The sequence below is a fragment of the Poeciliopsis prolifica genome, unplaced genomic scaffold (genome assembly GCF_027474105.1).
Source record: "Poeciliopsis prolifica strain line A6 unplaced genomic scaffold, Auburn_PproV2 SCAFFOLD050, whole genome shotgun sequence".
NCBI classification, from domain to species: Eukaryota; Metazoa; Chordata; class Actinopteri; order Cyprinodontiformes; family Poeciliidae; genus Poeciliopsis; species Poeciliopsis prolifica.
The window spans coordinates 790071-806518 of record NW_026562425.1 but is presented as its reverse complement, the minus strand read 5'-3'; the positions used below and the strand labels follow the sequence as shown (position 1 = coordinate 806518).

At 37.6% G+C, this 16448-nt stretch overlaps 1 protein-coding gene across 1 annotated transcript in view; it reads right to left on the bottom strand.

The window, feature by feature from the left end:
• st6galnac3 (ST6 (alpha-N-acetyl-neuraminyl-2,3-beta-galactosyl-1,3)-N-acetylgalactosaminide alpha-2,6-sialyltransferase 3) overlaps nucleotides 1-16088 on the bottom strand; it is a 69560-nt gene extending 53472 nt beyond the window's left edge. Inside the window, exon 1 of the mRNA XM_055058271.1 lies at nucleotides 15852-16088. Within this exon, the coding sequence (XP_054914246.1) occupies nucleotides 15852-15869 (18 nt within the window). The 5' untranslated portion in view covers nucleotides 15870-16088. The remainder of the gene's footprint in view (nucleotides 1-15851) is intronic.
• Nucleotides 16089-16448: the final 360 nt, after the last annotated feature.

The following is a 16448-nucleotide window of genomic DNA, read 5'->3' as shown; positions in this document are numbered from 1 at the left end:
AAACAAAAATCTGCTCCGGAGATTGAAACCGTAGAGCTGTGGATTTCATTCGTGCCGCGTTTTCTGAAGAACGTCTCACTTCAAAAGTCATCCCAGTACAAGATAATAAAATATTGTTTCCCCAGAGGACGAAGAGGCTGAGTGTTTGCTGCCAATAAAGGAATCACGTACGAGCTCCTCTCCGAGTTTCGCCCACTGGAGGTTTCACTGCCGACCTGGGAACCAACGTTAATGCAGTTTACATGAGTTACAGCAATCAGATTTGTATTAGGGCCATTTAAGATACAATTCTAGAGAAAAAGAAATTCAGATCCTGAAAAGGGAAAACATTGCTACAATATTTTCAGAAATGTTGAGATCAAGCTCAGAAATTTTCTAGAGAAAAATTTTTTTTTTTAATTCTTGTTTCAAAAGCAAAGAAATTTCTTGTTTTTTCCAAATTATTTCTGATATTAATGTCAAAATTTCTGAGTTTCTCTAGCAAATTTTAAACATTTCAAATTCAGAAATTTTCAAAAGCAAAAAATTAATAGAAAATTTTCAGAAATGTTGAGATCAATCTCAGAAATCTTCTAGAAAAACTGTTTTAAAAAGTTTCTTGTTTCAAAAGTAAAAATTTTTTTTGTTATTTTCCAGATTATTTCTGATGTCACTGTTTTTCTAGCAAATTTTAAACTTTTCAAATTCTGAAATTTGCCATCATTTTCAAGGAAATGTCAGATATCAATCTTAAAATTTCTGAGATTTTCTAGAAAATTTCTTAAACTAATATCAAAATGTTCCAGTTAAAAAATTTTAAGTTCTTTTAATCTCAGAAATGTCAAATTATTTTCTTGAAACTTTCAGGAAATAATGTCAAAATTTCTGAGTTTTTCCTGAAAATATAAAACTTTTCATACTCGGAAATATCTCAGTATGTTCTATACAATTTCTGAAATTAATTTTCTACAAGCAGAAAAAAAATTATGGCAAATATTTGAACATCAGTTGAACTTTTACTGCTTTAAGAAAAATCTGTTAATTAAAAATCTATAGAAATAATATAAGATAAATTAACTTTATTGTCTCCTAATATATTTTTTTAAAAACTTAATATTTTGTGTTAGTAAATGTAGCATCAAATTTCAACTCTGTAGGGCTTGGCAATAAATAGATTTTATCAATGAATTACACTTGCTGTTCATGAACATTTAAATTTGGGAAGAAATATGTTATCTGGTTTGTAAAAATGTTCTACAACCTATATTTATTTGGACTTTGAATCCAGGTCATCACTCAGAAGAGAGGAAGTGAAATCCAGTTTTTGAAAATATTTTATATTATTTGCAATTTCCTTTAAGAAAAGAAACTGACAAAAAAAATCAATTACATTTCAGAAAAATACCATTTAAATTTACTAAAAATGTGACATCAATTAAGCGCAAGACAAACCTAAACAACAAAGAATGACTCAAATTACTTTTTCAGTTATGTTACGCATGAAAACAAAAAAAAAAACTCAAATTGAAGAAGAAAATTTGTGTTTTCAGATGCAAATATTTCAAGATGACGCCGTTTATCTCATGGCTGATCTGATGCAGGATGGTGATAGAGAACACGACCAGCAGAGGGCGCAGTCTGCTCACAGAGATTTGATGTAGTGACCTTGTGACGAGAGCTTTCATTCATTCATTCATTCATTCATTCATTCATTCATTCATTCATAAAAATGCAAAGGGGAAATAATCCATTCCATTTCTTTTTATACTTTGCTGACTGAAACAAAAAAGAAGCAATGCAGGATAAAAATCAACAAAAAATGGCTGCAGTTAATTTTATTGTACAAAATATTGTTGAGATGCCACTAAGTTTGTAGATTTCTTATTAGATTATTTGTATTATGTGATTGCAATAAAGATTTGTGTATCTTTATGCAGTATTGTACAGTCCTGGAACATTTTCAAGGTAAAAAAGTGACAGATGGTTTGATTAGTTTTGGAAAAATCCTGCTGGCAGAAAGAAGGTAAAAGAGACAAAATAAAAGCTGGTGAAGAGAAAAAACCTGAGATAAAAAATAAAAAATATATCAATTAGTATGAATAACAGGTAATAGATAAACAACACGTTTAATCTTTTTTTATCTTTGTTTTATTGGAACGAGTCATTGGAAGGGACTAAAATAAAATTCATTATTTTTATTATTATTATTAGAAATAGAAATAACTTTATGGTCATATGTTTGTACTTCATTATCTCAGTTCAACAAAATTGAAAAAAGTCACAAAATAAAAAAAAAAATCAGTTTTTTTTTATCAAATAAAAACAGTGATTTTTATTTATTTTATGAAAGGGAAATAAATAAAGAAGGAAAGAAAAGATGTTTACATGTATTTATCTCCAAAACAACTGAAAAAATATGTGGATTTATGTCAATTTTAAAATGTTAAACACATCTATGTCCAAAAGAAAAAAAACATGTCAATTTTAGATTTTTAAACAAATTTATCTCCAAAAAAAAAAAAAAGTTAATTTGTGTCAATTTTGAATGTTATCCGAACATAAACCTTTCAACAAGCCATTTAATGGCTTTTATTATGAAAGATGCTCTTCCTGCTAGTCACCATTTGGAGTCATGAAAGATTCAACAGAAAAAAAATAAAAAAAGATGAAAGTGACATTAAAGCCTCTATGGCAGCTTTTCGTGGTCCAGATGCCCACGTTGGCCAACGTCACTTTCTCCTCATCTCTGCAGAGCAAAATGTCCTGATGTTGTTCCCTCAGTGGTATCACACTTATCAGCCGTGACATATGAAAAGCAAATCCTTCAATCCAGGTCAAATAAACACTAATCTGCTCTGCTGGCGTCAAACTGGATCATTATGGAGCCTGAAGCAAAACGCAGCATCTCAATCAGGAACGAAAAGGAAGACGTTTGATTTTTATGCGGCTCACACAAACTAAAGGTACGAAAAAACATTTTAAATGCAAACAAACCGTTTTACCTTAGTGAGAGTGAAAGTAAATCTGCAACAGGATGCAGAGAAACCAATTGGACTAATGCATATCTGATATCAAATGGAAATTAATCCCTGCAAGTACAGAGGATTAAATTCCCGACAGCATTCACCTCCCCATCTGGAGAGCAGGAAGGAAACTTTTGCATCTAGGTGATATTTGCAAATGTTGAGAGACAGTTTGGTGATTCTCTACGGTCCGATGCGTAGGCTGACGCTCCAGAAAGTGCAAAAAAGAAAGAAGGAAGAAGCTGTTCTTCATGGTAGAATAAAGTTTTATGTGACGGTTTTCAGTAGATCTGAATGTTTTCCTGGTAAAAGTTGCTGCTTCTACCCGAGTACGTGTCTAAACAGCAAAATTCACACAAAATTCAGAACTTGTGATTCTACCGTGAAATGAAGGTGTGCTGGTATAAGGGGGCGATGCTGAGTTCATAAAGGTGACCTGTTATGCTTCCTTTTGACAAGTTCGGATAGGTTTATGGGCTATAAAAACATGTCTTTCACAGCTTTTGCTCAAAATCAATTTCAGAATAAATGAAATTTTATTCTGCTCAGTTCTGCCTTTCAGAATGAGCTGTTTCAGGGCCTCTTGTCACTTTAAATCCATAAAAATTTAACGTAACGTTTACACTAGCAGGTGAAAATGGCTGCAAACAGATGCGGCATTACACAGCCGTACATCTTTGAAAAGCAGAAGTGGAGCCTCCTGCACAACCAACAAGAATGCAGCAAATAGTGAATCAACGACAAAACTCTTGTCTTTTCCAGCAGCCATTGTACAGAACAGACAGGGGTAAAACCGGCTGACCAAACATGCTGGAGATCAGCTTGGATTGCTAGGTAACAATGCCAGGGCCGTTGATTGTGGCCCAACAATAGTGAGGTTTTTGAAACTAATAATTTTCCAGGTACCAAAAAACAATAACAAATATTTTAATTTTTTGTTTTTAGAAGGAGCAGAAATGTGGATTTTGCTGCAGTATGCAACTTTTATTTTCTTTTTTTTAAACTATCTTTTGTAAATATTTATTAAAACTGCCACTATGTTCTGATAATATAATACAAGACAGATAATCTATGAAGAGACTGATCTCCTCTAACTCCTCCCTGAGCAACTATTGAAGAAATGCACAAAAAATAACCAAGCAGAGCCAGGAGGCGGGACTTAGCGCTGTCAATCAATCTCATGTATGGTCTGGAAATGTCGAGAAAGAATTTACAGTTGCACTAAAACCGTTTTTATCAACCATCATCAGAGGCTATGCTAACTAGCCTTAGCATTGCCAACATGCTATGCTAGCAGAAAGGAAGAGGCTGCAATCGGCAAATAAATCTATGTACTTCAATTATCGATATTCAATCACTAAATAAGTTGACGATTAGGCCTGTCATTATAACAAATTTTGCTGGATGAAAAATTGTCCCAGACGTTATTGAGATAAACCAAAATATTGTTTTTCGAGACAATTTTCAAGCAATTATGGTAAAAATGGCAGAATAATGCAAGAACAAATTCTCAAATATCAATAAACTTTAAGTTCTAATGGCCATTTATTAGCATAACTGGAAAACATATTAAATATCCAAAATAACACAACAGAAACAGCAAATAAAATTAATGATTAAGTCTCTGTAAACAAAATAATCCTTCAAAAATAAAGGGCTATAGTTGAGACCAAAACATCAGACTGAAGAGTTTTATTCCTCAGTTTTTGGTAGAAACTGAAAAACAATAAATCATGCAGATGGAAATGACTGAGTTTGATTGTTGAATCCAATTAATTGTTTCAATAAAAATCATCCTTTGGGTTCAGAAACCTTCCCTCCAAAGAAACCTTGAGAAAACCAGTAAACTTACTGCTCACTTTAAAGAAATCCATTGATTCTTCAGAGAAAAATATAAAGAAATGAGTAACTGCTCATATAGTTTAAGTTTTTTAATCTGTTTAATTTAAAGTTTTGCTTTCTCTGAAAAGCACTTTGGGCTACACTTGTACTTGAAAGGCTGCATAAAAATATAAAAGTGACAGTGAAAGAGAAGAAGAGCCAACCTGGCCTGCAGAAAGAGGCTGCTGCACAGATTAAACGGCCCTTTGAGTTGCAGGTCGAGCCAGAATATCTCAAGGCATTCAGCCAGAACCAGAAAACGGCCTCAGCTGCTCACTTATAACAAGAGCCCCGTTAGCTTTATTGTTCTGTGATATCTCAGGGTCAGAGGCTCCCGGCTGCAGATGGCCGGCAGGCGGGAAAGACCTCGCTGCCGGCCAAGGACAAAGCTACCGTACTGTAAAGCATCAGCTGCTCTCTATGTGCTGCAGATGTCCTGACGTTGGGCCAGATGTCATCTCTGAACATGAAGCCTGGAGTTTCTCTGCAGCAGAATTATAAGAAGCAGAGGCCGGGAATATGTTTGTTGTGAAAAACACAGACTAGGGAAGATCCATTTCAATTTGCCAAATGCCAGAGCAGGATTACTGACATTTAGCGACTGCTATTTTCCGCGAAACTCAATGAAATCCCTCTGCAACTCCATAACAGAGGCTCCTCTCACCGACGGTGATTACACGCAGCAGGACTCCCGCTCGGAGAAATCTGAGCAGATATATGAAAAGCTGGAAAGCACACAGACATCTGAGAGGCTGGACAGGCAGACGAGGCGAATTACAGAGCATAATTCAAGACGGAGACGCAAACACGCTTCTTCTTCACTTCAGAGGTTTCCCACAGGTGTTATTTGTTAAAGAAATGTTTCAGAGGGGAAAAAAAGCCTTTCCTGAAGGTAGGAGAGCTTTTAAAGCAATAAATGGGATTTGTTGTGTTTGGAGTTCAGCCTTCGGAAGGATGACGACTGAAAAGCCAAAATAAATATTCGTTTTGTTAGTTTCCCTTCTAAAACAAACTCTCTCCATAAAAAAACAACAAACTTTTTTAAACAAGTTATAAAATCTGTTTTATTACTCGTTTCACTGTTTCTCTTAATTTTTTTCAATTCATTTTAACCCTATTTATTATCAGAGGTGCACCGATTCTGGCAGATCGCTGACCTTTAACCCTTCCAGACTGAATGTTTTGGCGACTACAAGCCAAATTTAACGAACCGTAACTCTGCAACGCTTTACGTTACCTGAAAAACTCCAGCAGTTTCTGAAAGGGGAGACGTTGCGCTTGATATGAGATATTATTGATCGGCCGATGCTTACACGTGAAGCTGATTTTATCTGCCAATCTTATCAACTTTGGCTCAGATCTGAAAACTGCCCAATGTCTTCTTCTGCAGGACCGGCCCACCAGGTCATGTCTGCAGTAACAATGTTCACCCCGCTGCTGTCTGAAATGTTGCTACATTGAGCAACATTTCAGACAAAAAAAAGAGAATTGATATGAACCGATCTTGGAATCGGCAGGTCAGGCCTGATTTATCGTTTTTGACTTTTCTCTCTTTCTACCAAAACCTGGATGATGAAACTCTTCAGTCTGGTGTTTTGGTCTCAACTCGCCATCTTTTTTGTTTACAAAGACTTCATAATTTATTTTATTTGCTGTTTCTCTTGTTTTGTTTATTCAATTGGGATATTTAAAATGTCTTCCAATGTTAAACGATTATCAGAATTCAAAGTTTATCAATCATTAAGAATGTGTTCCTGCATTATTACGCCATTACTATACATTACTTCAAAATGGTCTCAAAACAATAATATTTTCATTTATTTCAATAACTCCTGGGACAAGTTATCAACCAGCACAAGTTGTTATCGTGTCAGGACTATGTATTGCCTTAAATAGGTCAATTATTCTTTAAAACCCTCAAATGATTCTGCAAAGAAGAGTGGGTTATAATTCCTCAACAGTGATGCTTGTTTTTTTTTTTACTGTGATGAAAAACAAAAACAGAAGATGCATGTAGGAGTAGAAACCTTAATACGCCTGCAGCAGAAATTTCCCTGCCTTTTCTGTCAACTGAGGCTTTCAGATGATTAGCAAGCGAAGTGCTTTGATTTCCATTAATCCGCTGCTTCTGAATTTCCACAAAGAGCTTCAGCAGCAGCGACATGGAGCTACAGCAGCTGTCGGGTATAATAAACAAACCATCCAGGTGCATCGAAGGCCACCCGGTCCCGCTTTGTGGTAAACACACGGCGGGTGTTTGGGCTGCAAAACAACAATAACGCTCAGAGAGTCAGAGTGCGTTGTGTGAAAAAGCCCTGCGGCTCCGCTGCGCCGCGCTGACAGATCCGAAGGTGGGAGACCGGTGGCATTCGGCGTGTGAGGGGTGTAGTCGTGTCAACAGCAAACACGAAAGCAGCAGCAAGCGCTTGCAGTTTGTCAAGGAGATCAATACGAAGGAAATGAAGAGGGGGGGAAAAAACAATGACTAAGCAGAATCAGTGACTCTAAAGAGCATTTTGGAATCATCTCCACTTCTTTTTAATCAAACCGCCACAGATGAAGGTTCACGGTCGCAGCAGATTACATTTCATCAAAAATATTGCCTCCCTGACTAATTCCTTGACCTGTTGACCTCTTCAGCTGGCAGAGGCAATCAGCCTCCCAGTGGCGGCGTCCAGAGCTCTCCCAGCTTCCAACTGGGGATAATAACAGAGAACCTGCAACCTTTTATTATCCCAGTTTGCACAAGAGCTCTCAGAAAACAGGACTCTGTAATATCAGCAGCAGGCCATCTACCAGAGAGCACAGCGCCGACTTTACACCCCAACCTGACAATTTCAGCAAGAGACGGGGATTCACGCTGGGTATCTGATGCTGTGCTATCTGCAGCTCTGCAGCAGTGGGGAAAAACTCCAGCAAACATGTCAGGGTGATAAATTCAACCAAAAAGCCGATGTGGAGGGAGCGGGACTGGCCGAAGCATTGAGTTGGACCACACTAATGCAATTACAGGGATTTTCTGCTTACTCAGAGGCTTGGTTGAAGGGCGAACTGAAATCTGGAGCCAAGCTGCATAAAATCAGCCGTTACTCAGGGCTTGAGCCAAGCCGACTCTTGCCACCTCGCTGTCTGGGAAAGCCGATGAGGAAATGCATACAGGATTACAGCCAGATCAAAGGTCTGCTTCTTCGGTAAACTACGTAAACTTAGCTTTCTGTAGTTTACCTAAATCAAATAAAAGATGAAAATAGACGGTTTTACAACACGACCAAAGACAGTCTGACTCAATCTCAAGTCCTAATGCTCATCCATTTCACTGAGATCTGATTTCTTTTTGTGGTTCACATCAAAAGGTCAAGATAACTATAAAGCTTCACACTTTTGTTGCATAAAATCATTCTTAGACAACAAAATGTCAGTCTGACCAGTTCTTCCTATTTTGAGCTCTTTTATCTTGCCTCTTTCAATTCAAATAAGCTGCAGCTGGCCACCCCCCAAAACTCAACGTTTACACTCTCACATGAAAATGGCTGCAAACAGATGCGCAATTATGCAACCATACAACTTTGAAAAGCAGAAATGGAGCCTCCAACCAACAAGAATGCAACAAGTGGTTTCTGGACGGTAAGTCAGCAACAAAACTCTTTTCTTTTCCAGCAGCCATTGTACATCACTACAGCTGTAAAGCCAGCTGACCAAACATGCTGGAGCTCTGATTGGGTTGCTAGGGATCGGGCTGTGCCTGCCGATTTGTGACGTCACATTCAAAAGGTTTTTGAAACAACTCATTTTCCAGTCACTGAAAATAATTCATTTATTGCTAAAAGCTACTTGATGAGTTTTTTAAAGCGCTTCTTCTGTTTTTAGAAACAGCTACGACCCAAACGGAAGCATAAAAACATATAAAATATGAAATTAGCATAATAGTTCCCCTTTAATGCAACCATCATCAGACTCCACTGCAAACGTTTTTGAGTGAGACCATCATGAATCTTTCAGATGCATCCCTGCACCAAGAGGCTGCCTGAGGACCTGAACTTGTTTATGCGCCATAAAGAGACTCGCATGCACAAAGGAGACACAAAGTCACATGTAGGCCTTGTTCGTTCTTGTAAATATGGCTGACACACATGTCAGCGTCTGAAGTGTTCATCCGGTTGAAACTGATTAAATTACAAGAAGGTTAACAAACTTTATCTGCTGAAATGTTTTCAGTCTTGTTGAAATTTTTATTCTGAAGCAGATCGACTCCAGAAACAGGAAGCTGATGTGGTTAGCCTGATGCTCATGTAAAGAGACGCTCTTGAATCTTACAACTTCTAACTAGTGTAGATTTATTAAATATTGTCTCCATCCATTGTTTCAGCTTCTCTAAGATGGTTTTGTCATCATACATTTTACTGAGCTCAATCAATTTAAAAAAATACAGCCTCTTTCACCCGAATGAAGGGGCTGAACTCCTAAACAACCAGCCTCAACCCTCGAACTCCTCAGCATCAAACTTTAAACTTGACTCAATGCCCAGCGGACGCACTGGTCCTTCGGTTTGCAGGCAGAGTCAATGTAGTCTGTAACATTCTCCACTTTTCACACAGAAAAACACAGTTTCATAGTATTGATTGGAGAGTGTTTTTCTGTAATGTCAAGACGAATAATTTCAGAAATATAGCTTCACTCCCTTCAGTATGATTTCCTGTGTGCGCTCCAGTTGAGGGATAATTAAAGTGTAAAACTTCAGCGTTGACATTACATCTCCTTTGTGAAAGCTTGTACTGTAATAATAGGGGTTATGGCCCAGAGGTTCGCAGTGAGTGACATGTAATTTTAGGCTGCTGACCGTGGCTACAACTAAAGAGCAGAACTTAATTTCCAGGCTGCCATATCAACTCTTTTATTAAACCCCGGATGTCTTTTCTTTGTGTTTTTGCCCAACAAGAGGGTGAAAAAAAAAAAAAAAAGAAGTTATGCTCTGGCAGTTCCTGTCAGCAAAGTTCAAGCAAGCTGAACTTTCAGAGTGGCACTCGATTAAACAGTGCAGGATTAGAGAGCACCTGTACAACAAGACCGGCTGCACAAAGTCCGATCCAGCAAATCCTTCCTGGATGCTGATATGATCTCCCTGTGTGAGCACGGTGTTGGCTGCTGTGACTGCTGCTCTGGGGGATTAGACAGCAGGAAGGTTATCGCCGCTGGTGAATAAAGCTAACCTTACTCTGCAGCAGCATGTCAATGTGTGTGTGTGTGTGTGTGTGTGTGTGTGTGTGTGTGTGTGTGTGTGTGTGTGTGTGTGTGTGTGTGTGTGTGTGTGTGTGTGTGTGTTTGCACAACAGATGTAGGTTACATTTCCATAAGAAAGCAGCCGCGCGCTTAAATGCGCCTCTGTTGGTTCAGAGAATGGACGGCGACGGCAGAGCGCGACACAAAGACCGTCTTTCAGGACGTTCAGGACAGGATTCAGATGGACTGAAATCTGATTTCTCCACTTTTCTTCCTCAAAAAATGTATCATTTATTCAAGTTTTGTTAAAAACATGTGCAAACATTTCTACTTAACTGACAGTAAGTCGACCTATTGCTGGAGAAGAGAATTCAGACAACTTCCTTGATTTTTATCTGAGATTAAAGTCAGAATTTTTGGATTAAAATCAAAATTCTAAGAAAAAGAGTCAGAATTCTGAGACCAAAGTCAAAATTCAAAGGTAAAAGTCGCAATTTTTCCCCATGTTCCTAATCCTCTTTCATATATTTTTCTTTTAATGCAAAAAAAATAATAATAATCAGTGTGAATAAACTTATTCACATCTGATTTTAATTGTGTTTCTTATTTAATAGAAACAGAATTGCAAAATTGTGTCTATTGACAATGTTTTGTGCACATTTGTAATAGAAACACAGCTATAACTATCGTTTTTTATTAGCAGGATTTCTTCTATCCAAAGAATATTTTTCTAGAACTGCGTCGACTTTTTTGGATGTTTTTTTAACAAAGTTTAATCTAGTTTTTATATTCCTTACTCTTACAAGTGGCTGGCTAGCTTCTTGGACATACAGGGTTTTTATTTTGCGTGTCTGAATCCACCAGTCTTTTCTTTCTTAAGTTGAATCAAATTGTAGTTTCTGACACTGCTGATATTGTAGCAACTTTTCTGTTTCTGAAAAATCTTCCACATACAATCAACTCCATGTCTTTTATCTGCTTAACTTATAAAGACAAAACAAATGAAATCCCCATGGATTTTAGTTATTTGAGGGCATTTTCATTTATTTACTTTCATAAATTAGTCATTATTTTATGAAGAGACCTACTTAACTACAATGGAGATGTTTTTTAACTGTTAAGGTTTTATGCAGGAATCTTAAGAGCTTCAGCGTCTAAAATAAGGAAAAAAGGACAAAAGCGTGAAACATCTCAAGGGGAAAGAAGAAAAAAAAAATCTAAACCAGAGCACCAGCTCCATTCAGCCTCTCACTAGAGTCCTGCGCTTTATTTAAAACTATGAGAGAGCCCTATTTATTAGGTTTTTATGTAGTTACACAAGAGAAACTCTGTAAAAAGCTCCATTCATCCCTGGTAAGAAGTGGGCCACTCACAAAACGCTCCAACAAAGCCTCTCAACACATGCAAACAGGAGCCTGTTCACATGTTAACCCATTAATTAATAAAAATCTTCAAATCAGCCGTGGTGCAAAAACACAAAATATTACCAGACATCTCTGATCTAGAGCAAAAATCTAAATAAATTGCCGCAGTAATTATTGCGATAAATGATAATATTGCTCTTTTGAGACCATTTGCAAGTATTTTATCAATAATGATACAATGCAAGTTATCTCATTTTAATTTTGTGAAGAACACTTAACACTGGAAGGCATTTTAGATCAAATATAAATAAAAAATAAAACACCAGAACCGAAAACAATAAATAAAACTGTCATTAAAAAAAACATACAACTGAAACGAGAAATAAAATAGATTATTAAATCTCTGTAAACAAAATTGCCCTTCAAGAAAAATTATAATCTGAATGGAAATTACTGAGTTCACTTTAATTTATATGTGTACATGCTTACTTAGTGCACTAGAAATAAGACAAAACTAACTTACAAGTAACTTTTCAGCAAAATACAGCAGCTTGTCAATAATTCTTAATATTGATAAAGTTCCAGTACTAGGAAAGTATTACCATGTTAAAAGTGAAATAATCTGCTGGTAATATAGTTTTTCATCAATATTAAGATATTATTTACATAAAATAAGCTCCTATATCTTCCAGAACAGTTACTTGTAATTTAGTTATGTGTTATTTCAACAGAAACTAGACAGAAATACTTGCATATACTTTGCAAGACTAGTTCAGAGGAACTGTTGTGAGCAGCAGCAAGAGACGAGACGCTGAACTCTTGGCTGCTGGGACAGAGCAGTCAGCTTTCAGCTGCTCTTCATGCATGAACTCTCCTCAATTAAAACACAACCTAACAACGGTGGGAACACTGCATGCACCACCGCGTTCAGCAGGTATCCTGCACTTACAACCGCAGGAATCGAGAATCACACAGAGGCGCAGAAGAGAGATTAAGAACTGAGTCGCTCGCGTCATTATGAATGGCTGTTTCTGCACAGATCACACCCAAACATGGCAACCTACCAATTATACAACCTGGTTTATCTGTCTAAACAGCTCCTAAAGACTATGATTCAATTAAGGCTGCAGCTAATGATTGTTTTAGTAATCGACTATGCTGACGATTAATTAATCAATTGGAAAAAATTCTACAGATTTTTAATTTAACCACTTAAACCTTTTTTATATTAGAAATACACCAAGAGAAGCAAAAACACCCCCAAAAAACAAAAACTTTTTATTTTTTAAATAAGAAAATGAACATTTTATCACCTAAAATGCAATCAATCCTTGGGTGAATTTGATTCAGATTAAGCTAAAATACCAGTTGAGGATAAAACCTATTGACAGACGAAAGTGTTTTATCTTAAATGTAAAATAAATACAGCTATGTAAAAAACTAAGGCACTGCACTGAACCCACATATACTATATACTCCAGTTAAGGATGAATCTTAAATAATCGATTCATCATGATTAATCCTATTATTTGTTTTAGTCCTGGATTCAATATTTGGTAACCTTACATGTGTGAAACTTGAGGTCTGGGGACCAAATCTGGCACAAGGTCCCCCCAGCTTTTAGCCGTTTTGCTACCTTGGAAATTCATGTAAAATGAACAGATTCCCACATTTATTTCCTGCTAAAGCATAACAGTGATTTTATTGCAAATTTTCAATACAAATAGTTAAAAAACTTTGGTTGTAAGTGAGGCTAACTCCCACCTGCAGGTGGCAGTATTTCTTACTTCTAGTAGTCTGCTGTCTCACCCTCTTGATGTGAAGTTAAAAGTCACATTTACCATGTTACATAAGCACAAATATGGCAAACTTTCTAACATATGACCAATAAATACGCTATTTTGATTCCACAGAAAACACAAAAACAAATCAACTAATCAATATGAAAAGATTGATTATTTAATCTGCTATTTGTTAATATTTTAGCAGATTGATAGGTTTTATCAATTCATTCTGGCCCTTACAGGATGTTTCCCTGATCTTTACTATGATTAATTTAAATGATATTGAATGTTTTTTCACGTAGATCTAATTTGACGTAATTAATAAAATAACATTTCAGCACCAACCTGCTATCTTGAATGCGTCTGACTCATAATGTGATGTATTTAACGGGCCAGAAACAGAAAAATCCAGGTTCTCCCTAAACTTCTTCAAAAACTTTGCATCTGAACTCAACTTAAAAAGAAACCATAAAAATTGACATTTAATTTAAAGCCACACCTCATTTCCTGCTGTCCACCTCCAGATTACATTTCCTCCAGTCACTCAGCGCTTTGTACAGTGTAATTATTTTTCCTTTGTTCCTGTTTTTGAGATATATTAACACACGATGCAGCCAAATCTGGTGTGAAATTAACCGCTGTCTGTGATAACGAGGGGAACCAGCAGACGTGGTGAAGCTTTTGAAGTAAAACACTGTGGGAAAACCGTTTCCCGATGAGGAAGAGGAGAAGGAGGATGAGGGTATTAGATGACTGACAGCTCAGAAAGTTAATAAATCTCGTAGGTGGCTTATATGTTAAGGTTTACCCAGCAGAGTTGTTTCAAAACATGAAGCAAAAGCTGGAAATAAAAACCTCAACACACTGAGATCAATGGCATTGAGCGACTCTGCTATGGATTAGAGAGGGCAATAATTCAATATCGCCACTTAATGAGCTTTGGCAGAGTTAAACTGTGCTGCAAGCCTATTATATTCCGCTTCTGCAATTTTTTTATTGACCTTTGGTTGTAAACAAGCTGATTTTTTCAATTATTTTGACACCAAACTACTAGAGGCCAAAATCACATCAAATTTCTTCTAGAATTCATGTTAAATCATAATTACAGATGAGAAAGCGTTGTATTCATGTTCTCATGTTCTTCTAGACTGCTTGTCTTGCTGATTATGTATGAATAAAAAGTTTCTTCTCCCAGAGCTCCAACGTTACAACTGACCAAATGATGCTATAAACAAACAGTGACGCAGCAGCGCAGCTCAGTCTCGCCAAAACTTCTGCAGCTCAACAAAAGTAACTGGGCGAATAAAATAGACCAAATAAATTAAAAAAAAGAGTGGCTTACCCATAACTTTAAAAAACAGTAATCGTTTAATTAAATACTTCTAGAATGTAACATTTCACAGACGTTCAACCTCCAACCGCAGTGAAATCTCACAGCGAAGGTTGCTTGAAGCTGCATCATGTAACTTCAAAAAATAAAAGATTTTACATTTGTACTAAAACTTTCACCGTCCTAACATAAAACAAATAATCTGTGGTACATAATCAGTCTCCTCTGCCTTCTCCCAGTTCTGCAGAATTACTCCAATTAGTCAAAACAGCCAATCAGAACCAGCATTACTCAGATCGCTTTGCTCTCAGGAAGTTTTGATTCAGTAACTCAGGATTGTTCATTTTGATGCATTTGACTTTGAATTAATGTTTATTTTTTACTCGACATCATTTGATGTAGGCAGCGTTGTGAGATTTATTTGACTCACGTACAACAGTGCGCGGTTGGTAGGACTGTTGCCTTGCAGCAAGAAGGTCCTGGGTTCGACTCCCGGCCGTTCTGCACAGAGTTTGCATGTTCTCCCTATACATGCAAAAACATGACAGTCTTTCCAAACTGTCCCTAGGTGTGAGTGTGTGTGTTCCTGGTTTGTTTGTTTCTGTGTTGCCCTACAACAGACTTAATAACAGGTCAGTTATTTGTCGACCTGTCCAGGGTGACCTCACCTCTCACCCGGAACCAGCAACTCCCACCCAACCAGGGATGAGGGTGAACAGATAATGGATGGATGGAGGTTATGGATTAAAATGGATTATGAATCTGAATCTGGACTGTGCATAGAAATTGGATTCAATTATTTAAAAAGTGTGTTGGATTACATTTGCTCTGCACTGGTGCTTCAGACAAAAGCTGGAATCTAAACTGTAATGTGTTTACTTTGTGGTTGAGATGATTTGTGGTTTGAAATGCAGTGTTTGTTAAATATGAGAGCTTCAGAGTTCAGGTTTGTTTACTGCAGCTCAGCAGGTAAACACCTGCACCTGAAGGATGTTGGCCTTCACCAGTCTGACAGCACACCAGATGGAAATAAAACAACACACCTCCAAAAATCACCGAGCAATAAGGAGAGAAACCGGAAGCGCACATCTGATATAAACCGGGGGATTAATTACCTCCATGGAGCATCATTCCCACCAACACATGCTGCTCCTATTTCACCTTCCGTCAGCTAAAATACTGCCAGACCAAGACCCACCCGCGTCTCGGGCTCCATATGTCCGCTCGTTTTAATTATTTTCAGGAGGACTGAGAGGGAGAAAGCAGCTCTTACCTTCCACATCCAGGCCATTCTTCCAAGTCCTGCGCGCACAATGGTGGACCGCTGCCGTCCCTCGGCTCTTAAAACGCCTTCGCCGCGGCCGTTTGCTCCAACGTGACCATCACAGGAAGCGGGTTTGGAGGCGGGACGGTTTAAATGCGAGGGTCGGCGGGCGCCATGTATGTTGGACTGAACCCTTATTCGGTTTTCTCCGTCTCTCTCGGGTTTCCTCCCCTCCTTCTCCCCATCCACGCGCAACACAGAGCCGCTGCTGCGCGAGCCTGCTCGCGTTCTGCACTGCTATTGGCCGGTGGCGCAGAAGTCCCGCCCACCCGGCTTGGTCACGTGAGGAGACCACCTTAACATCAACATGAGGAAAAGGAGCCAAGAAAAACAAAAAGCTGCTGTGTTTCACTTCATGAAGATACGTTAAATGTACGGCGGCCTGTTAGGGCCAAATGTAGGGGGGAAAAAAACGAAGACAATTTCTGCCAAAACACTCAGAAATTTTTAGATTAATTTCAGAAATTTTCAAGAAAAACAGGGACATTTCTAAGTTTGAAAAGTACATTATGAAAGAAAAAAATTCAGATTTTTTTTCTTGGAAAA